Source organism: Protopterus annectens, chromosome 1.part0, assembly GCF_019279795.1.
Source record: "Protopterus annectens isolate FY-2018-M chromosome 1.part0, PAN1.0, whole genome shotgun sequence".
Taxonomy (NCBI): domain Eukaryota; kingdom Metazoa; phylum Chordata; order Ceratodontiformes; family Protopteridae; genus Protopterus; species Protopterus annectens.
In genome coordinates, this window is record NC_056725.1 from 18,423,766 (window position 1) to 18,441,112 (window position 17,347).

General features: G+C 40.3%; 1 protein-coding gene across 1 annotated transcript in view; it reads right to left on the bottom strand.

Moving 5' to 3' along the window:
• Positions 1 to 17,347, bottom strand: part of ERCC2 (ERCC excision repair 2, TFIIH core complex helicase subunit) — a 2,230,202-nt gene that overhangs the window by 578,282 nt on the left and 1,634,573 nt on the right. Inside the window, exon 14 of the mRNA XM_044070725.1 lies at positions 13,650 to 13,719. Coding sequence (XP_043926660.1) covers positions 13,650 to 13,719 — 70 coding nt within the window. The remainder of the gene's footprint in view (positions 1 to 13,649; positions 13,720 to 17,347) is intronic.

Genomic DNA, 17,347 nt, shown 5'->3' on the forward strand with positions numbered 1-17,347 from the left:
TATATTTGCTATTTTTTACATCTACAATGTGCTTCAGAGTCGACAGCAACCTTCTTCTGGTTTTAGTTTTCTTAGACTACATTTGCCTACTCTGAGCAAATCTTTTCTCTTGGATCATCCCTGAGGAGGCATGCATGCTTATTTTTAGTGGCTTTACCTGGTAAAAAAAAATCTAAGATGACTAATTAACTAAATAATCTAGTGTCTGCAGTCTTTTTAGAAGCATAGTTGTCCCAACCAGGGAACTGTGCGAGTCCCACCCCCAAAAATGGTCTTATGAAGAACTTGCAGGGTTCTTCCTGCAGTACCCAATCCAACCAACCTCCCCCACCTCTTCAAGTGAAGAGCCCAAGAGCAAAAAAAAAAAAATCCAGTCTTTCTACTGGCACACTAACCATGTGGCCTGATGCACACCATGCACACCCCCTACTGCCCAACCATTCAGGTCTTGTCTCTGTACCCTGCCCACAACCCTCCTTCTGCGTACTTTATGAAAAAAAAAACATTTTAAACTGTAGCAAATTGATGGATACAAATGTAGCAAACAGTTGCTACAGTTTATATCCTGCCTGCATGGAATGCTGTGGTACTCAGCTTTCAGTTTAAAAGAAAATCCTCTTTTAATGTGTAGCAAACTGCTTGCTACAAATGCAGTTTATACTATGCATGATGTGCTACAGTGCACAGGATTTTAGTTCATTTTTTTTTAACTTTTACTTTTAAACTTAAGCCAACTGTTTAGACAACACATAGAGCACTACAGCAATCAGGGTTTACTGAAAATGCATTAAAACCCAGTATTTCAGTAGAGTGATGATGATAATGGATGTCCATTAGTGCTCTCTCAACACTTTTTGTCTTGGGCGGTTACCCCTCTCACCCTGCCCAAGCTCTGCTACAGAGTCTTCCTTGACATATCAAAAACATTTATACAGTCTCACATAAGCTCATCCAGAGACAGTCTTACATTTTCATGTTCTCTGCTGTCCCTCTGATTTTAACTTATTTCTCTTTTAACTTTTAAATTCACACACCAAGCTGTCTTCGTATCTCTCTCTCTAACTGCTTCTCCCTTATCCAAAGTAAACCTCCTTTTTCCTGTCACTGCCCTCACCCTCTACTCTAACCATATCCTACTCTTTATATATTCTCAGTAACATAACCTATCTTTCCTCCTCTACAACTTATAATCTAGGTACTATTTCCATAAATTTTACAACTCTAGATGATTTCTTTCTTTTACTATACTGTTACTCTGCTGACACCATCCATTTCTTCTACTCGATCTATTCATCTTTTAATTTTATAAACATATTATCAAATAGACATATTATTGAATATCCTAACTCTAATATTTCTCATTTTCATGCTACAGTATAACCATAGGAGTTTTTCATTTTCTTTGTCTGTCAATATTGCTACTGTTTACATAACATAAAGCCTCACTTTCTTTCCATCACCCACCTACATCCTGCTCTTACATGTATTAATTTCAGTACTACTTGATATACTAATATTAAGTGTGTATACAGGTAAATACTATGTAACTCCTATTAGTAGCTCTATAACACACATACACTTGTGACTTGTTATATAGCACATTATGTATGAACTCTCAGTATGTCATTTTATGTACTGTACAGTTTTTCAGTATGTCTCCTACATAAATTAGATTTTATTATACTCTTATGGTGTTCTTTCCTCCCTAAGCAACCACATGGAAGAGAATCCTTTGCCTAGTTGGACCTTCTCAGCAAACAAATGCAAATAAGAAAAAAATAATAAATATAAACACATACAGACATACATAAATTACAGTGGTTTAGTATAGATTTTGTCAGTTTGGTGCAGTGGTAGCATTGTCGCCTCACAGCAAGAGGTTCTCCCATTCGATTCTCGTCTGGAGCGCCTTCTGTGTGGAGTCTGCATGTCCTCCCCACGGTCGAGTGGCGTCCGAAAGACATGCGTGAATGGGCGTGCCTTCGTTGAAGGTTGGGCATCAGGCTGACACCTCGGCAATGTAAAAATCTAATGCCAATCATTACCGGACCGGAGTTCTGCTGTGGTGACCCCTAACCGGGAAAAGCCGAGAGAAGAAGAAGATCAGGGTGAAAATTATTATGTTTTTTAATACATTAACTGTTTATATGCTTGAATTTGTGAATATATTTTTGCTCCTCCACTGAAAGTGATTACAGTAAGTCTAAATCAGCAAACTCTACAAAGGTGTGTGTGTGTGTGTGTGTGTGTGTGTGTGTGTGTGTGTGTGTGTGTGTGTGTGTGTGTATATGTAGGTATGTATGCTTGTGAGAGTGTGTGCTTGTGTGTATGAGACTCAGCATAAAATATGCCTAAAGTTGAGAAACAGTAGTTAAAACTAGTTAAAATTTCACTGTGGTGACATGGCCATGTGATGTGCCTTCATGAATGTTATAATTTGCAAACTTTAATTAGCTCATTAGTGCATTCTTTTCAGATAGAACTTTGTTCTACAAATCAAGAAAATATTCAGAACATTTACTTACAGTAAAGTCCAAATTCCAATTAATGCAAATATGCCATTTTGTATTTGGTTCCCTAGAGCAAAATTCTGAATAACTTAGGTCAAACAGGCACTATCCTGCCCTCTACACATGTCCTTAGAAAACAGAAAAATTAGGATGCCTTTTAGAATGATCGTTCATTCCCAGTTACCATAGAAACGATCAACAATGAACGATCGTTCTAAAAAGTGAACTTTTAGCAGTGAGACCAGTTAAAAAGCATTTAGGAAGGAAACATCTGTCCCACGTATTGCTGATATGTCAATGCGGCTACTTTACAAGTGTAACAATCTGCCTGGACGGCACATTTTAGACGGCAGGTGTCCTGCAGAGTTCCTCCTGTTTAGCAATTGCTCCTCGGAGGCTCTTAACAGCAGTGAGAGGTCCTGACAAACTAAAGTCAAAACTAGTGGTGGATGGCGGGGGATGCAGAGCAAACGAATGAAAAGAGGGACAGATTTTATTTAATAAGCTAAACAAAAAGTACACACTAGCGGAGAGGGAACACTTGTGACAGGTTGTATTTAGCACCTGACATGGATGCTGGAGGCATACCTGTTAACTTCTTAGAGCAAGAAACCAAGACCATATATAGAAATCATTATTTATTTTTTTAAAATATTACTCTTAAAAACTTTGTCGGTTGACAGAATTATAGGTTTTGCATAAGCATGAAGTCTCTAAAGGGTACGAAGTCAGAAACAAAAATGCCTGTAAAATATGTTTAAGTTGAGCTACTTGGGTGACTAATGTGCTAAAAAAGCTAAACGTAATAAAAAAAATGGCAAAAAACCATGGATATTCAAAGAAAGTTTGCACAGTTAAGAAGTACGCCAAGAAAAGTACAGTAGTCCACACTGCTGCAGTCCCCCGGCTGAAGAACTGTCCGGCTGCATTCCCGGAATATCAACGATAAGCTGGATCGCCGTCGGCTACGCATTAGACGAAGGATCGACGCGGTACACAAAATGCGCGCATGACCGACGCCGATATAATCCTCAAGGCCCAGACCCAGACCAACCCTAACCTCTAACAAGAAACCCAAAAACCCAAAGACAACTAACAAACAATACATTATAGCACTAATATACACAATATATACACATACTACAACAATTATACAATATACACCCAATCCAACCACACAACCGCCTCTACACTACAGAGGGAAGGAGGGAGGTTTCGACTGCAGCAATGTGATCTTCAACAAATACATTTATGGTAGGTACAAAACTGTACTATGTTCTTCATTGGGCATTGCTGCAGTCCTATATAAAGGGTAGAATCATTGCCTAGGTAAGTGCGGAGGAGCTGCCAAACAATAGGCCAGGCTATGAGCTAAAAAAATGCCTAGATAAAATAGCAGTGGCAAAACCAGCCCCTAGAAGTAGAGTAAACCAAGAGGTGATTTAGCTTAAAGAAAGTATGCACATGCCCAAGTAGCTGCCTCAAGCTAATCTTTTAGTTGCCCCTCTTAAAAAGCTGTTGAAGTGGCAGTAGCTCCTAGTGGAATGAGGCCTAATCCCCCAAGGAACCTCCAAAAAATGATGTCCTGAGAAAGCAATGCAAACTTGACTACTTAGCCGCCCTGAGAACTCAAAGGCTTGAGAAACAAACTCAAAGCAAAGAAAACAAATAACTGCTGAGACTGCCTTGAACTCCTAGTCCTGCCAGTGTGCAATCAAAACAAAAAGCGTCTTATCCAATATGTGCAAAATCTTTTAAAGGTAGGCAAAATGTATAAAAGGTGGGTAGAAAACACTTTAGTTTGGTTTAAGGACACACTAGAAACCTATACCCTATAAACAAAGGAAGGATTAGTACTAAAGATAAGAAAATCCTGAGGGAAGCGGCAGAAAGGCCTAGAGGCCATTCCCTTCTCTGTAAGGGCTTGGCCCTTAAAAGCCTTCTTAATGGAGTAATAAAAGCAGCAAGCCATGATAAAGTGTTCCCAACCAGCAGTAGCTCTCCGCTGCAAAAGGTTGTAGAGTGAGCGTGGGGTTCTAGCAAAAGATCCCATCAAGGAGTAGGAGCTCCGTGGGTCTTAAATTCTTTGCCTCTAAGGAATTGCTGGGGGTCAAGGATGAGGTGAGCAGAAATTGCTGCAGCATGAACCTTATTAGAAGAGAAGGACAAACCTAATAGAAGAGACCAGTAAACCTTTGTCCAGTAACTCAGTAAGATATTGGCTGTGGTTTTACACTTAAATTAGGCTTAGAAACAAAAAATCAAAGACATTGCACTCCAAAATAAAATCTCTTCCATTTATAATAACATACTTTCCTTTGTACTAGGCCTCTGGCTTCCAAAATAACATTCAAAACTTGCTGTGGAAGCTGAACCTCCCAGGCCAGGTTTGAAAGAGAGCCAGGCTGTCAATTGAAGAGAGTGAAGCTTCTGATATTGAGTAAATGACTGTGTGGGTGCTGGTGCAGGTGGATGGAAGGTAGCTGGCGGACTTTCCTGCATCAGACTCCACGTAGTGGGTACTAATGCTGTGGCTTTAAATCTGGAGCTATTAAAATCATCTTCTGACCTTCAGAAGTACCTTTCAAGGAGACCTTTGGGAGGAGAGGCAGAGGTGGAAGAAGATACACATGAATGAGCATCCAACTGAATGAAAGAGCATCCAAAAACTTTGCTGTGGGATGAAACTTTTGTGCAGTTTAGTGGCAGCTGCAGTTTAGTGATAGTTTAACATGTCTATGTTCGGAGTACCCATGGAACTGTCAATTTCTGGAAATACATGAGATCCAATTTCCACTGTGGGGATAAGGAATTTGTCTGCTCACCACATCTGCTAAGGAGTTCTGTGCTCCCGCAGAAACCTTCCTGCCGACTGAGAGCCTGTAAACTGAGAGCAGTCTCCTACAAAATCATTGCTTGTCTGCACAGAGATCTGAATGTTCCATTGTTTGTGGATTGTCCCACATGAATAGACACACACTGTTTAGATCAACACCTTGAAAGGAAGAAGTTAATCCTGAAAGCTACACTAAAATTGATTGCTAACATCTCCTTCAGGCTGATATGTAGATGTAGTAGGTTCGGCAGGCCATCCACTTTATCCACTTTCCATTTCCTGGGCTTTGTGCTTTGATTATCTGTCTGACTTGCCGTCTCTAGAGGTGTTTCTGGCCGGGTCGAGTCCCTTCCCTTGTTTAGGTGACATTCCTGAGCCCACCACAAAATTCCTTTGAATGCAAGGTATTATCTTGAATGACAGTGTCCAAATCTTGGCAGTGCTGTGTCCATACATTTTGAGGATAATTTCATTGTAGCTTCCTCATATGCAGTTTGGCATTGGAAGCACCCCAATACTTGATGCACCCTACCCCTAAGGCTTGAAGGACTGTCCCAGATTGGAGCTCTGGACTGATGAGACAATTGATGGAAGCGAAGAGAAAAATTCTTTGTTTGTCCGGGTGTCTGGGGTGCTGTATTCAGTCTCATTCAGTCCTGGGACATGTCCACATGTCCTACTTAGGTACTAGACTGAGAATATTTCGCTTACAGAAGCATCCAGTTCACTAGCGCTGCTAATACATAGTGTAGATGCATTGAAAGAAGTTCTTCTTTCCTTCCTCCAGAATCAGTAGATCGTCCAAATAAGGATAGATAGATTAGTTCGAAGAAAGCTAGAGTTATCACTGAGCCAGAACCTTTGTGAACCTTCTGGGCGCATAGATCGCAGGGCAAAAGGCAATGCAGAGAACTGATAAGAAGAAGTCCCAGCCCAGAAACGTGATACTTTAGCCTGGATAGCCTAAGCCTAGGAACATCCTTTAGGATCATCTGAGATCCAGAGTCACTCATCCCCCAGCAGTTGTAAAGCAGAGGCTTTGAACTTTGTGTATTGCCAACATTTTGAACTTGGGAGGAAAATCCAAAGTTGGTCTCCATGTTTAAAATCAAAAATTGAACTTCCTTGGTCCCCTTCTTTGGTACTAGGAACAGGCGAGAATAAAATCCTAGCCCACTTCTGAGAGAGGGACTGGCTGAATGGCTTGGTGAGCCTGGAAGGTTTGAAATCTGTTTGTGCATTTCTATTCTTGCTGAGGAGGAACGTCTGGCATGCCTTTTGAAAGGAGGCAAGGTATGAAAGAAACCTGTAAAACCTCTGTATGCAATCCCCACCATCTGTCTTGGGTAAACTCCTCCAATTTTCTTTTGTGTGTGCTAACCTTCCTCCTACAGCCTGAGAGCCAGTCGAGAGCTGAAAAGGCAGCTGAAAAGGTCTGTTATTGGGTCTGTTTATTCTCTGGACGCCCTCCTGCCTCAACCAAGACTGTGCAGGTGAACTCCCTGAAAGAGGCCTGAAAGAGCCCATGCCCCTACCCCTGCCCTGCTCAGGACCCCCCCCCTAGACTGGGAATCATAAGGAGGATCTGGCCCCTAGTTAGGCAGAGGCTGCTCTGCTAAACTTCTCGAAGGCTGAAAAATCACTTACTTTCTGTATCTGCATAGACTTTACTTCCATCTTCCATTTTCTTTTAAGACTGCCTCAACAGGGTGAACCAAATCATCATCAGGATTGTAAAGGAGCATCCAAAAATCCTTGTCTTAACATGGTCAGATAAATTCTGATCCCCTGGCTGTTAGCTGAGCCTGCTAAGAACTGACCCTGTGGCAGCCCTAGACGCAGGCCTGTACAGCATCAAAACCACATTGCAAAGAATGCTACCGCTTACCAGAGAGACATACCACATGTACCAAACTGCACCTTTACAGTCAATACCTTCTGCCAGAGCATCTACCTTAGACTTCAATTGAGACAGTAGATCGTTTTGGTCAACATAAATACATGTGAAACAAGCAATTTAGAGCCCCTATAGCTAGGTGGAAGACGATAAACTTTCTTTCCCATATATCCAAGCCCCTTTTATCTTTATGAACTGATTTTTAACAACAGAAGCTTCCACTTTAATCCTTCCCCCCCTGACTAACAGTCTGGGTCCGCCCTAGACTCTTAAAAAGAAACTTATGAGCTTCAGGCACCCTATAATACCTATCCGGCTTAACATCCTGCAAACCCCCTGGCCACCAGAGAAACCTCCCGGTGGAACCACCACCCACGGACTCACCTCCTAAGAAACCGGGCGTCGATGCACGCGGACAAATCTACCTGGGGCTAGCTGCTTTATCCTTGCGCTTCTTTGAAGCACTTGTACTCTGACGTCCTGATGTCAGTCTAATGCGCCTTGAAGAACATCACTGCATTCACAAAAACAATAAACACAATGCAAACTTTAGAACGGGTCCGTTCAGTGAAACTGGCGTGCCCAAGTATACACTTAAACACACTGGCACATAAATAAAAAAATAATAATTATTATTAAAAAAAATGAGCCAGTTAACCACCATAACAAGTGTGAGAAAGAGTACAGACTGACCAGCTGAATATGTATTTGGAAGAAATATGCAGCTATGAAGATAGACGCAACAAAGCCGAAAGTCCAATAGCAAGATAGGAACACAAAGCAAAAGCGCTGTTGCCATTAGGAGCCAAAACAGGTTTGAAACTGAAGCTATAAAGGATGTTTCCTAGAAAACTGAGACTGTGGGTGGGAACCTGAGTGAGGAGGTAGAGTGGGCGTTACTTTGCTGTGCTGTAAGTTGGACTCGAATTTTAAACTCTGGGATTGTCCCTTTAAGGGTGGTCTTAACAGAAATGTACCCCTGAGGAAGGCTTTGCATAATCTGTGGGACATTACATTAGATCTGATGTCTCCCACATGATAATTTGATATGGCGGCTAATTGTACTCGTATTGTAGCTGCCGCGGCCCCTTCATTAAAGATTTCCATTAGAAATTCCAAAATTGCAGATATAGGGGTTATAAAAGGATCTATGTGTCTTTTGTCCGCCCAACAAGAGAACCTCTTCCATTTACTTGCGTAGAGTTTCCTAGTCGTTTTCTTGTGCGAAGAAACCAAAATGTGTCATACTGCGGGGGATAATTCAGGAAGCCTGGCTAAGACTGGAAGTGGAGTAACCAAGCTGTCAGCTTGAGGTGCTGAAGAGCGGGGTGGAGCATTCCTGACTGATGCATCAGAAAATCCGGCACTGGGTCCAGGATCCATATCTCCTCTTGAAGGTGGGGCCAAATAAAGTCGAACCATATCTGATGAGGCCAGTAAGAAGCAATGAGAATTATCCTGTGACTCAACAACCTTGTTTTTTGAATAACCTTTGAAATTAATGGGAATGGGGGAAAAGGCATAAAGAAGTCCTGGAGGCCAATCGTGAACGAGTGCATCCCTGGGTGACTCGGAGGGGAAATGAGGGCAAAATAGTTGTTGCTGCATTTGGCACTGAAAGGCGTGGCAAAAAGATCGCAGCAAGGTTGGCACCATTTGCAAAAGATTTGATCCGGAACTTCCTGATTCAGGCACCACTCATGAGGCATGAGAATTGCTCTGCTTAGTCTGTCTGCTATTACGTTGGATTTCCCTGGGTGTGCGTTGCTGACAGAAAGCGATGAGTAGAAATTGCCCATTGCCAAACTCTCTGGGCCTCTTGACATAGGGGATAGGATCTGGTTCCCCCCTGGGAAGGATAAGTTATTTCTTACACTTATTTCACTGAACTGCACTTCTGAAACGCTTATAATTGTGCTATACAGTTGATCTACATTTTACACTGTTATAAAGCTTTTTTTATTGTTTCACTGCATTTATGTACTGTTTTAACATTACTTAAGTGCAAACTGCTGCTTTTTCATACTGAGAGTTGTATTTTCTGTTTGTGAGTGCTCTATCCGACCTTTTTTGTGCATTTTTGATAATTGTCTGTTTACAGATAAAAGCATTCTCGAGTCTGCTCCTTGATCTGTTTAAAAAAAGAAGTTATGTACTCACCATAACGTTCCAAATGAGTAGGTACTTCATTTGTCTGCAACCTGTGGGTATCGGATCCGACTTCGGATCTGAACCGGCAGCTTACCAAACTCCAAGATCCGAGCTCCTAGCTCCTCCCCCTACCCATAATCCCCTGCTACCAACCACATTACCTCAGATCGTTTTTTTTTTGCCTTACCAACCTGGAAACATGAAATATTAACTGCAAAGGTTATCAGAAAATCGAAAGGCTGATGTGGGTGCTGAACTCACCTGTGCTGAAGCACCGAGAGGGAGAGTCAGCTGCAAGGGTCCGACTCGACTCCCCCCCCCTCCAGAGCTGGCCAGGGAGTGCCGGCTCCCATATTCCTTGATCAATGACAGCATTGACGAAATCGGAGCAGATGTCAGAACTGAGATATTGGGGGTGATTACTGGCTCTGCCGGTTCCAGCACAAAGACTTCCTGACATTCTGGCTCCAAACTTGTCCGAGTCGGAGGAGGAATGGATGGTACCGGAGTCGGCTCCACGTCCAAATGAGCTGGGCTCGAAAGAATTTTAGACAGGGCCAGCGTCCGCATTAACCTCTTCACCACACGCTCCATGTCATCATCCGGCAAACTTCTGGAGGCCCGAGAGGAATGGGTAGAACACTTGTGACTACCCGCCACAGACTGTATTAAGGGAGACTGTGGCACCGAACGTACTGGCTCCAATGTTGGTGACCAACTCCTTTTTCAGCTCTGCGACGGTTCCGAAGATCCAGATGGAACCGATGGGAGATCAGGTTTGTCGGAACCAACAATCTTCAGTTCTGAAGATACTGGTTTCTCATAGCTGCTTGACGGCTCAGAAGCTGGAGCCGACGAAGCTAACTTTTTTGGTTTGTCAGCTTTAGTGGCCTGATTACCATCTACCATTGTCTCCAAAGGCCCTTTCAGTAAACCTCATAGAATAAGTTTATTCGTTCTTTCCTGCATGACCCTCACGCTGAAACCATGACATATGGAGCAGGAGTCCTGCAGATGGATTGCCCCTAGGCAGTACACACAACTTGTGTTTCTGTCCATTAAAGACATTTTCTGGGTGCATGAATCGCACTTTTTAAACCCAGACTGTTTTGTTTCCTTAGTGGACATTATGTTACGGTAAACAAAAAAACCACTACAGAAGTAATGTGACCACACAATCAGCCATTTTTAGAGAGGAGGGATAAACTGGTTTGGAAGAGAAGTCTGCAAGTTAAACGAAAGTCTCCTCCAACCTGTGGAGATGCCTCTAACTTAAACGGTGACTCCAAGGAATATAAAGGAAGCCCTCTACGAAAAAATGGGCTGAAAGAGAAAGGGAATCCTCTAATTTAAATGGATCCTTTAAAAGGGAAAGGCCTGAAAGAAAGAGGGAGAAATGGCCGAAAACACATCAATTAGGGAAAGATACTACACCAGTAATAACACTCAGAAAAGAGAAAATTAACAACCTCTAACTAATAGTTTTTTTTTTAACAAAAAAGCAGGTAACAAAATGGTAATAAATGGTAATAACTAACCTGAGCCAATAAAAACAATCCCGATGCTTCAAGCGTCAAACGAGATCTGGGGAACAGCTGCTAGGCATCTCGGGATAGGATGTAGCCCCGAGCCAATGGAAGTTCTCTAGCTTTAGTATGCGGCTGAGTCGGAGGATCGGCTATGAACCCAACCAGCAAGAATGAAGGCGAGATAGGACAACATAACATCAATTGTTAAGTATCTCCTGCTTATGCTGTTAAGGTCATGTCTACTGCTCAGCAGTAAAATCTGCCTGTACTGACTAGCAAATGACAGTGGCAGAGTTAAAGATTTGTTTCTGCCTGTTGTCCATACCCTTAATGCGTACCTAACTTCCTGAAAAAAAAAACTTAGAAAGTTGCTAGAGTAATAGGATGTTTTCTCCTCCATAATGTGAAGGATTCAAACTCAAATGTACTTCATTATTTACTGGCTTCAGTCCTCTGTGGTTTGTCAGAAAACCACAGATTTTTATGAGGAACTTTCCAAAAATATGAAGCAATAATCTGGAATTTCTGTGAGAATCTAGACAGTAGAGAGGCATTAAAGGCAAGTGTAAACATGACAAACAGCATTACACTGACTGACAGCATCTGCTGTGTTTTACAGCTCTGAAAGCCAACAAAACACTTAGCTGTTTTTTCTTCCCTGTAACTGATAGTACATGAAATCAGAGGGTATGACTTGACCAGCACCGGCTGGAGGTGAATTTCTTGGCATCCATGTCTCAAACACACAATAAGCAGGTCATGACTAGACAGCAAATCATAATCCTCGATATTATACACTGAAGAAGAGTTTTTTACTTGATTGCTTTGGTATTCATGTGATTATATTAAAATGGATTCCAGTGAGTGGCTGGTGTGATTGTTTTTGGATTATTTGAGTGGTTCTGGCACTCACCACTTGGCTTTCTTCTTTATTTTTGTCCGACACCCTCCACATGTCCTTAAGTAACTCTAGTTTCACACAACCATGGTGGAAAATGTACAAAGCAAAACAAAAAAAAACTTTTAAATCAGTGTCAGTGCAAATAATAGGCAACAGCAAGAATTCTCTGAGCAGAATACTAATGAACGAGTTGGAAAGCAAAAGTGAACTGAAACCTCATCTAGTTTGTACTTGACCAAGAGTAACAAAGCCTGTAATGATATATCTAATGGAGTTGTGCTTCAAGCCTGATGGCTTTGTAGATGACAGGGGAGGGGGTAGAAATATGGTAATAAAACCTGCTATAGCCTCACAACACTGTATTTTTTTTTTTGGCTTTACGTCTCTCAGGATAAGTGAAACTACCATCCCTTTCTGAGAAGATCTGTATCTCTGAAAGGAAACCTCCAGCAGTGAACTCATCCTGTAAGACACAAGAGGATACAACTCATTTCTTTTTAAAGACTGTCTCCTGATGGCCTTACTTGTACTCCTTTGGAATGTCTGCCCCTAATATTTCCTTCTGTCCCTCTTCTTTATAGATGCTAATCTCTACTTTTCTGTAAGTTATGTAAAACTCTGGTTCTCCCTTTCTTGAGCTTTGAAGCCTTATTAAACGTTTACAGTGCTCAAATCTGTCTACATTGCACTCAGAAACAATGCAACATGGACAGTTTTGATGGAAATCTTTACATGAAATATATCTACAAGTATGCTTATGAAATGAATTTTAATGGGAATTATTACCACTCAGTCATGCACAAAGTAATAAAACACTAAATACCTAGTTTCTATTTCCAAAAAAAAAAAAACCAAGCACAGATGGGGTTTGTATGAGAATTCTACACTTACAGACTGGCTATTATTTTTTACTTTTATTTCATTCTACCGGTTTGTTAAAGTGAGGAAGTGCACTAGCCAGAAGCACCTCTTTTCAGGTCTGACCTGCACACACTTTTTGGTTTAGCGACTTGCTTAGAACCACACAGTTTGCAAATGAAGACCAAAGGAATCAGACCCAGGGCTGCAGGAAAAAGCTAATCAACAGCTACTGCCTTAACAAGAACAAAAAATGCAGACAACAAATCAAAAAATGAAGTTTTATTCTGCAACTGCCAAAATATGCCTTATGGGGCTTGTGGCAGCCTTCTCCACTACAGGAATTAACATGAGACCTGCATTTGCAAAATTTGCAGGGGATGGACTACTGGAAGAATCAGTCTGGATCCATCATACGTTGCAAGGTGAGTACGTCTGCACATAAAGATTTACAGCTCAAGTGATTTTCTCCAAAATAATATAATATACTACAGTATACTATAATACAGTATAGATTTATGATATTATAATATAAAATATAAGCATCTTTCTCTCTTATAGTTTGGCTCATAATCCACAATAACCATCAAACTCTCTTCCTTTCTGCCAAATGGCTCACTAGTTCCCCCTAGATTAATTTTATGACTTGCTTTTTTCTCTTAGGAACAATGTGTGAGCTGAAGAAGTTGTGCAATCATTCTCTGTGGGGAATGATGGGGTATTTGCTACAACTTTACCATTTCTCTTACACATCTCAGCAACATCCCAAGACACTGGCATGCAGTAGGCATACATGAGGGGCATGTCTCCCCATGGCCTTTTTTTTTGCTTAAAAGCAAACATCTTCAGTGATTCCTTGGTCCATAAGGGATTCCACATGAAGCTTGTCATAACATCAGTATCAACAAATTAACATGAAAAAGTAAAAATCAAATTCAGAACACCACACATAGGTATAGTCGCTTACCCCTGATGTGATGACGACAGACTGAAACCTCTCAAATACAGGTTTGACAGCAATTGATGCGTCCATGCAGCTGAAAGAAGAAAAAAGACAACATATTACTATTACATACTTGGCTATAGCTGAAACAGTCTCACGACTCATTCAGATTTTTGAGTCTAACACCAGAAAGTAACACCTCAGTGACTGAAAAGTACTTTGCAGACAGGATAGAAGTGATGCTGGCTACTGGTGTACCAGTATAGTCAGATATCCTACCATATCATATAAATAAACATTAAAATATACCAATCTCTCTCTTTACTACTACTTCTCAGAGGGTGGTACAGGAAATAAACTACTTAAAATGTATAACAAAGATGCAGTAAACGTAATACAAAAAAGCCAAACAACCAACTTTATTTATTTACTTATTTATTGACATTTGTTAACCGGGTTTGTCCAACTGGGCTTGTGGCCCATTTTCGGTGGAGACCCGAGAAGAAAAGCTCCAGTAGTACATTTTTAAACAGGTACAACTTTAAACAATATTGATATAATAGCAGTTATAGCAAAAAGATTCACATATGTTGAGTTACATGCATAAAGTTAAAGTTGCATTAAAAATAATCTAAGCAACATAATTTTACATTGATATAGTTCAATAGGTCAACAATAAAATTTTGTTATTTGTATAAAATTATGCAAATGCATAGTAGACACATTGGAGAGAAAGGTGTAATGAGGTACTAAGTATGGTCCTTTTGAGGGTACATAAAGGGAAGGAAGACTAGGTGGGGTCATGGCAAGGGCAGGTCCTGGAATTGAGAAAATAAGCTTTTAGTTCATTTTTAAAGTGTGAGGTGTGGGAGATTGAATGCAAGTCAAGGGAAAGATTGTTCCAAGCATGGGCAAGGGAGTGTTTGTAGAGTAGTTTGCCTACTGACCTTTTTGGGTGGTAGACCAAGTAATTGTTGGTTAGAAGTACGGATGGTCCGGGATGTAGATGGAGACTAAGGAAGATAGAGATGGACAGAAGGAGATTTTATAAAGAATACAGTCTAGCATACAACATTGATAAGATAGCAGAAATTGGAGAAGTTCAAGCCATTGAAGAGAGTTTAAAGAAATGCAGTGGTGTGAGTTGTATGGGCAGTTAGTAATGAATTTGGCTATTTTATGGTAAGTCTGTTGGTATTTGTTTAGAGTGGCGGCCTGGATATTGGTAAGAACTGCGGCGGCATATAAGACGGAGGGGGAGGAGGAGTGCCTGGCCCAGGGTAAATCTAGATTCAGGGGTTAGGAATTTTTTGTTCCGATATAGCAGACCTAGTTTCTGGTTACCAAAGTTGACTAAAAAGTAATGAATGTAATGTTAACAATGCAGAAGAATAAAGAAAGATGTGAAACATTTGTCAGTAACCTCAACACAGATGTTATGATTAACAAAACAAATGGCAGGATTTCTTGAAAAATATTCAAAGCTGCCTGCTCACTTCACAGGAGTATGTTAGATCAAAGCCCATTTTGACAGAACAAAGAAATTGAACAGGCAACTCTATGTAAATAATGAAAAGCACCACAATGTTTGGTAACCTTGCATTTATGTACACTAAAGAGGAAGGGCAGCATCGTTACAATATAAATTATACTTAATGTATCCATTTAGTCATCCTACTGCAGTTGAACAGGCTTTGATCTACAGGGCTTCAATTAAATTCTTACTCAAGGATAAAAATGTCCATGCAGTGAGAAATTGAACTAATTTTACATATGCAGTGCTACATGCAATCCATAACTGTACATCTAAAAACATACTTACCAAATGTGAACACAAAATGCACACCATGACCTCACCCCCATGTATTACCAACTGTTACATTAAACATTCTGGTTTTTACTGTTATTTCTATTTGAGTTCTGCATCCAACAGAATTGTCCTTTGTCAGTTTTAGTTTTTGTTAACTTTTGGTTACTTATCAAAATAAGTTTGATAAATTTCAGCAGACTGCTCACGAATGAAACAACAAATATATTTTACAGCACTGTACTTTATCAACTTGAGCGCAGTTACTAATAAAAAAACGTATCTGTATATCAGACGACACGTACAAAAAGTTTGCTTCTTAATACAGGTATAGATGATAATTCTCCATTTACCTTGGAACAAATGTGTTCCTACAAAATACCAGATCTAACAAAGTATCACATCCAACAACATTTAATTTTACTGTCCTTTTATACCCTTTGTTGTACCATTTGGATTATGCTCATGAAAGCAATCTTTGGAAGTTCATGTAGTCTGCTGACAAGCTGATATGTATTCTGTTTCAAGGCAAATTATGTAGCAACCTTCAAGACTTAGGAGTAGTCCTTGCAGCTGTACTAGTCAAGAATTAGGGAATCATACTTATCTGCAATTTTCTTTGCAGCTGTACTAGTCACGGAACACAGTTATCACACAGAGTATGGATGCCAAAAAGTACAGTTTTGTACCTACCATAAATGTTTTAATATATATATATATATATATATATATATATATATATATATATATATATATATATATAGATATATATTCTGACAAAGATCCACATTGCTGCAGTCCTTACATGTATATGTTCTAACAGTATTCCCCTTTTGTTTTAACAACACACAAAACAGTTTACATTGATATGTATTTTTTGGTCAGATCATAATTTACATCATGATTTACAGGAAACACATTACGAAACAAAACCTTTAGCTTTCTTTTGATACAAGTTAAAACTCAATTCCACACAATTAATATAGTGATAACAAGCGTTACTACCACAATTGGGTGTATAATCCAGTATAACAACTTTTTTCATTTTGCAGACCATCCTATAAAAATATCCCACTAATTACACAATTTCTACAACACAAACATACCACCTTCAACAACAGAGGAAGGAGGGAGGAATTATTTGGACTGCAGCAATGTGGATCTTCGAACATCTACATTTATGGTAGGTACAAAACTGTACTATGTTCTTCATCTCACATTGCTGCAGTCCTTACATATGGGTAGAATCCCAAAGCAGAGGTAAGGGAGGATGGCAAAACTATAAAGCATTAGGAGCTGCCAACATGCCTTGTAAAATTGCAGTTGCAAATCCAGCCCTAGATTTAGAGTAAAGCGGAAGGTGGTAATGCTTAGAGAAAGTATGCACTGAACTCCAAGTAGCTGCTTCCAAAATATCTTTAGTAGCCACCCCTTAAAAGCTGTAGAAGTGGCAGTAGCCCTAGTGGAATGAGGCCTAATCCCAGCTGGAATCTCCTTACCATGATGGGAATAACAGAAAGCAATACAAAACCAATCCACTTAGAAATAGTTTGTTTCAAACAGGTTTGCCCTGAGAACCCAAAGCAAAAGAAACAAACAACTGCTGAGACTGCCTGAACCCTTTAGTTCTGCTCAAATAATATCAAACTGTCTGTGAATATCCAAAGTGTGCAAAATCTTTTCCCCTTTATTTTGGGGGTTTGCATAAAAGTAGGCAAATGAATAGTTTGGTTTAAAGCCACACTAGAAACCACTTTAGGCATAAAAGAAGGGTTAGTACGCAAAGACACCCTATCCTCGTGGAAAATTAAGAAAGGCTCAACTGCCATAAGGGCCTGTAATTCAGAAACCCTTCTCGCAGAGGTAATGGCCAACAAAAGCAGTCTTCCAAGATAAATATTTCAACTCTGCCGAT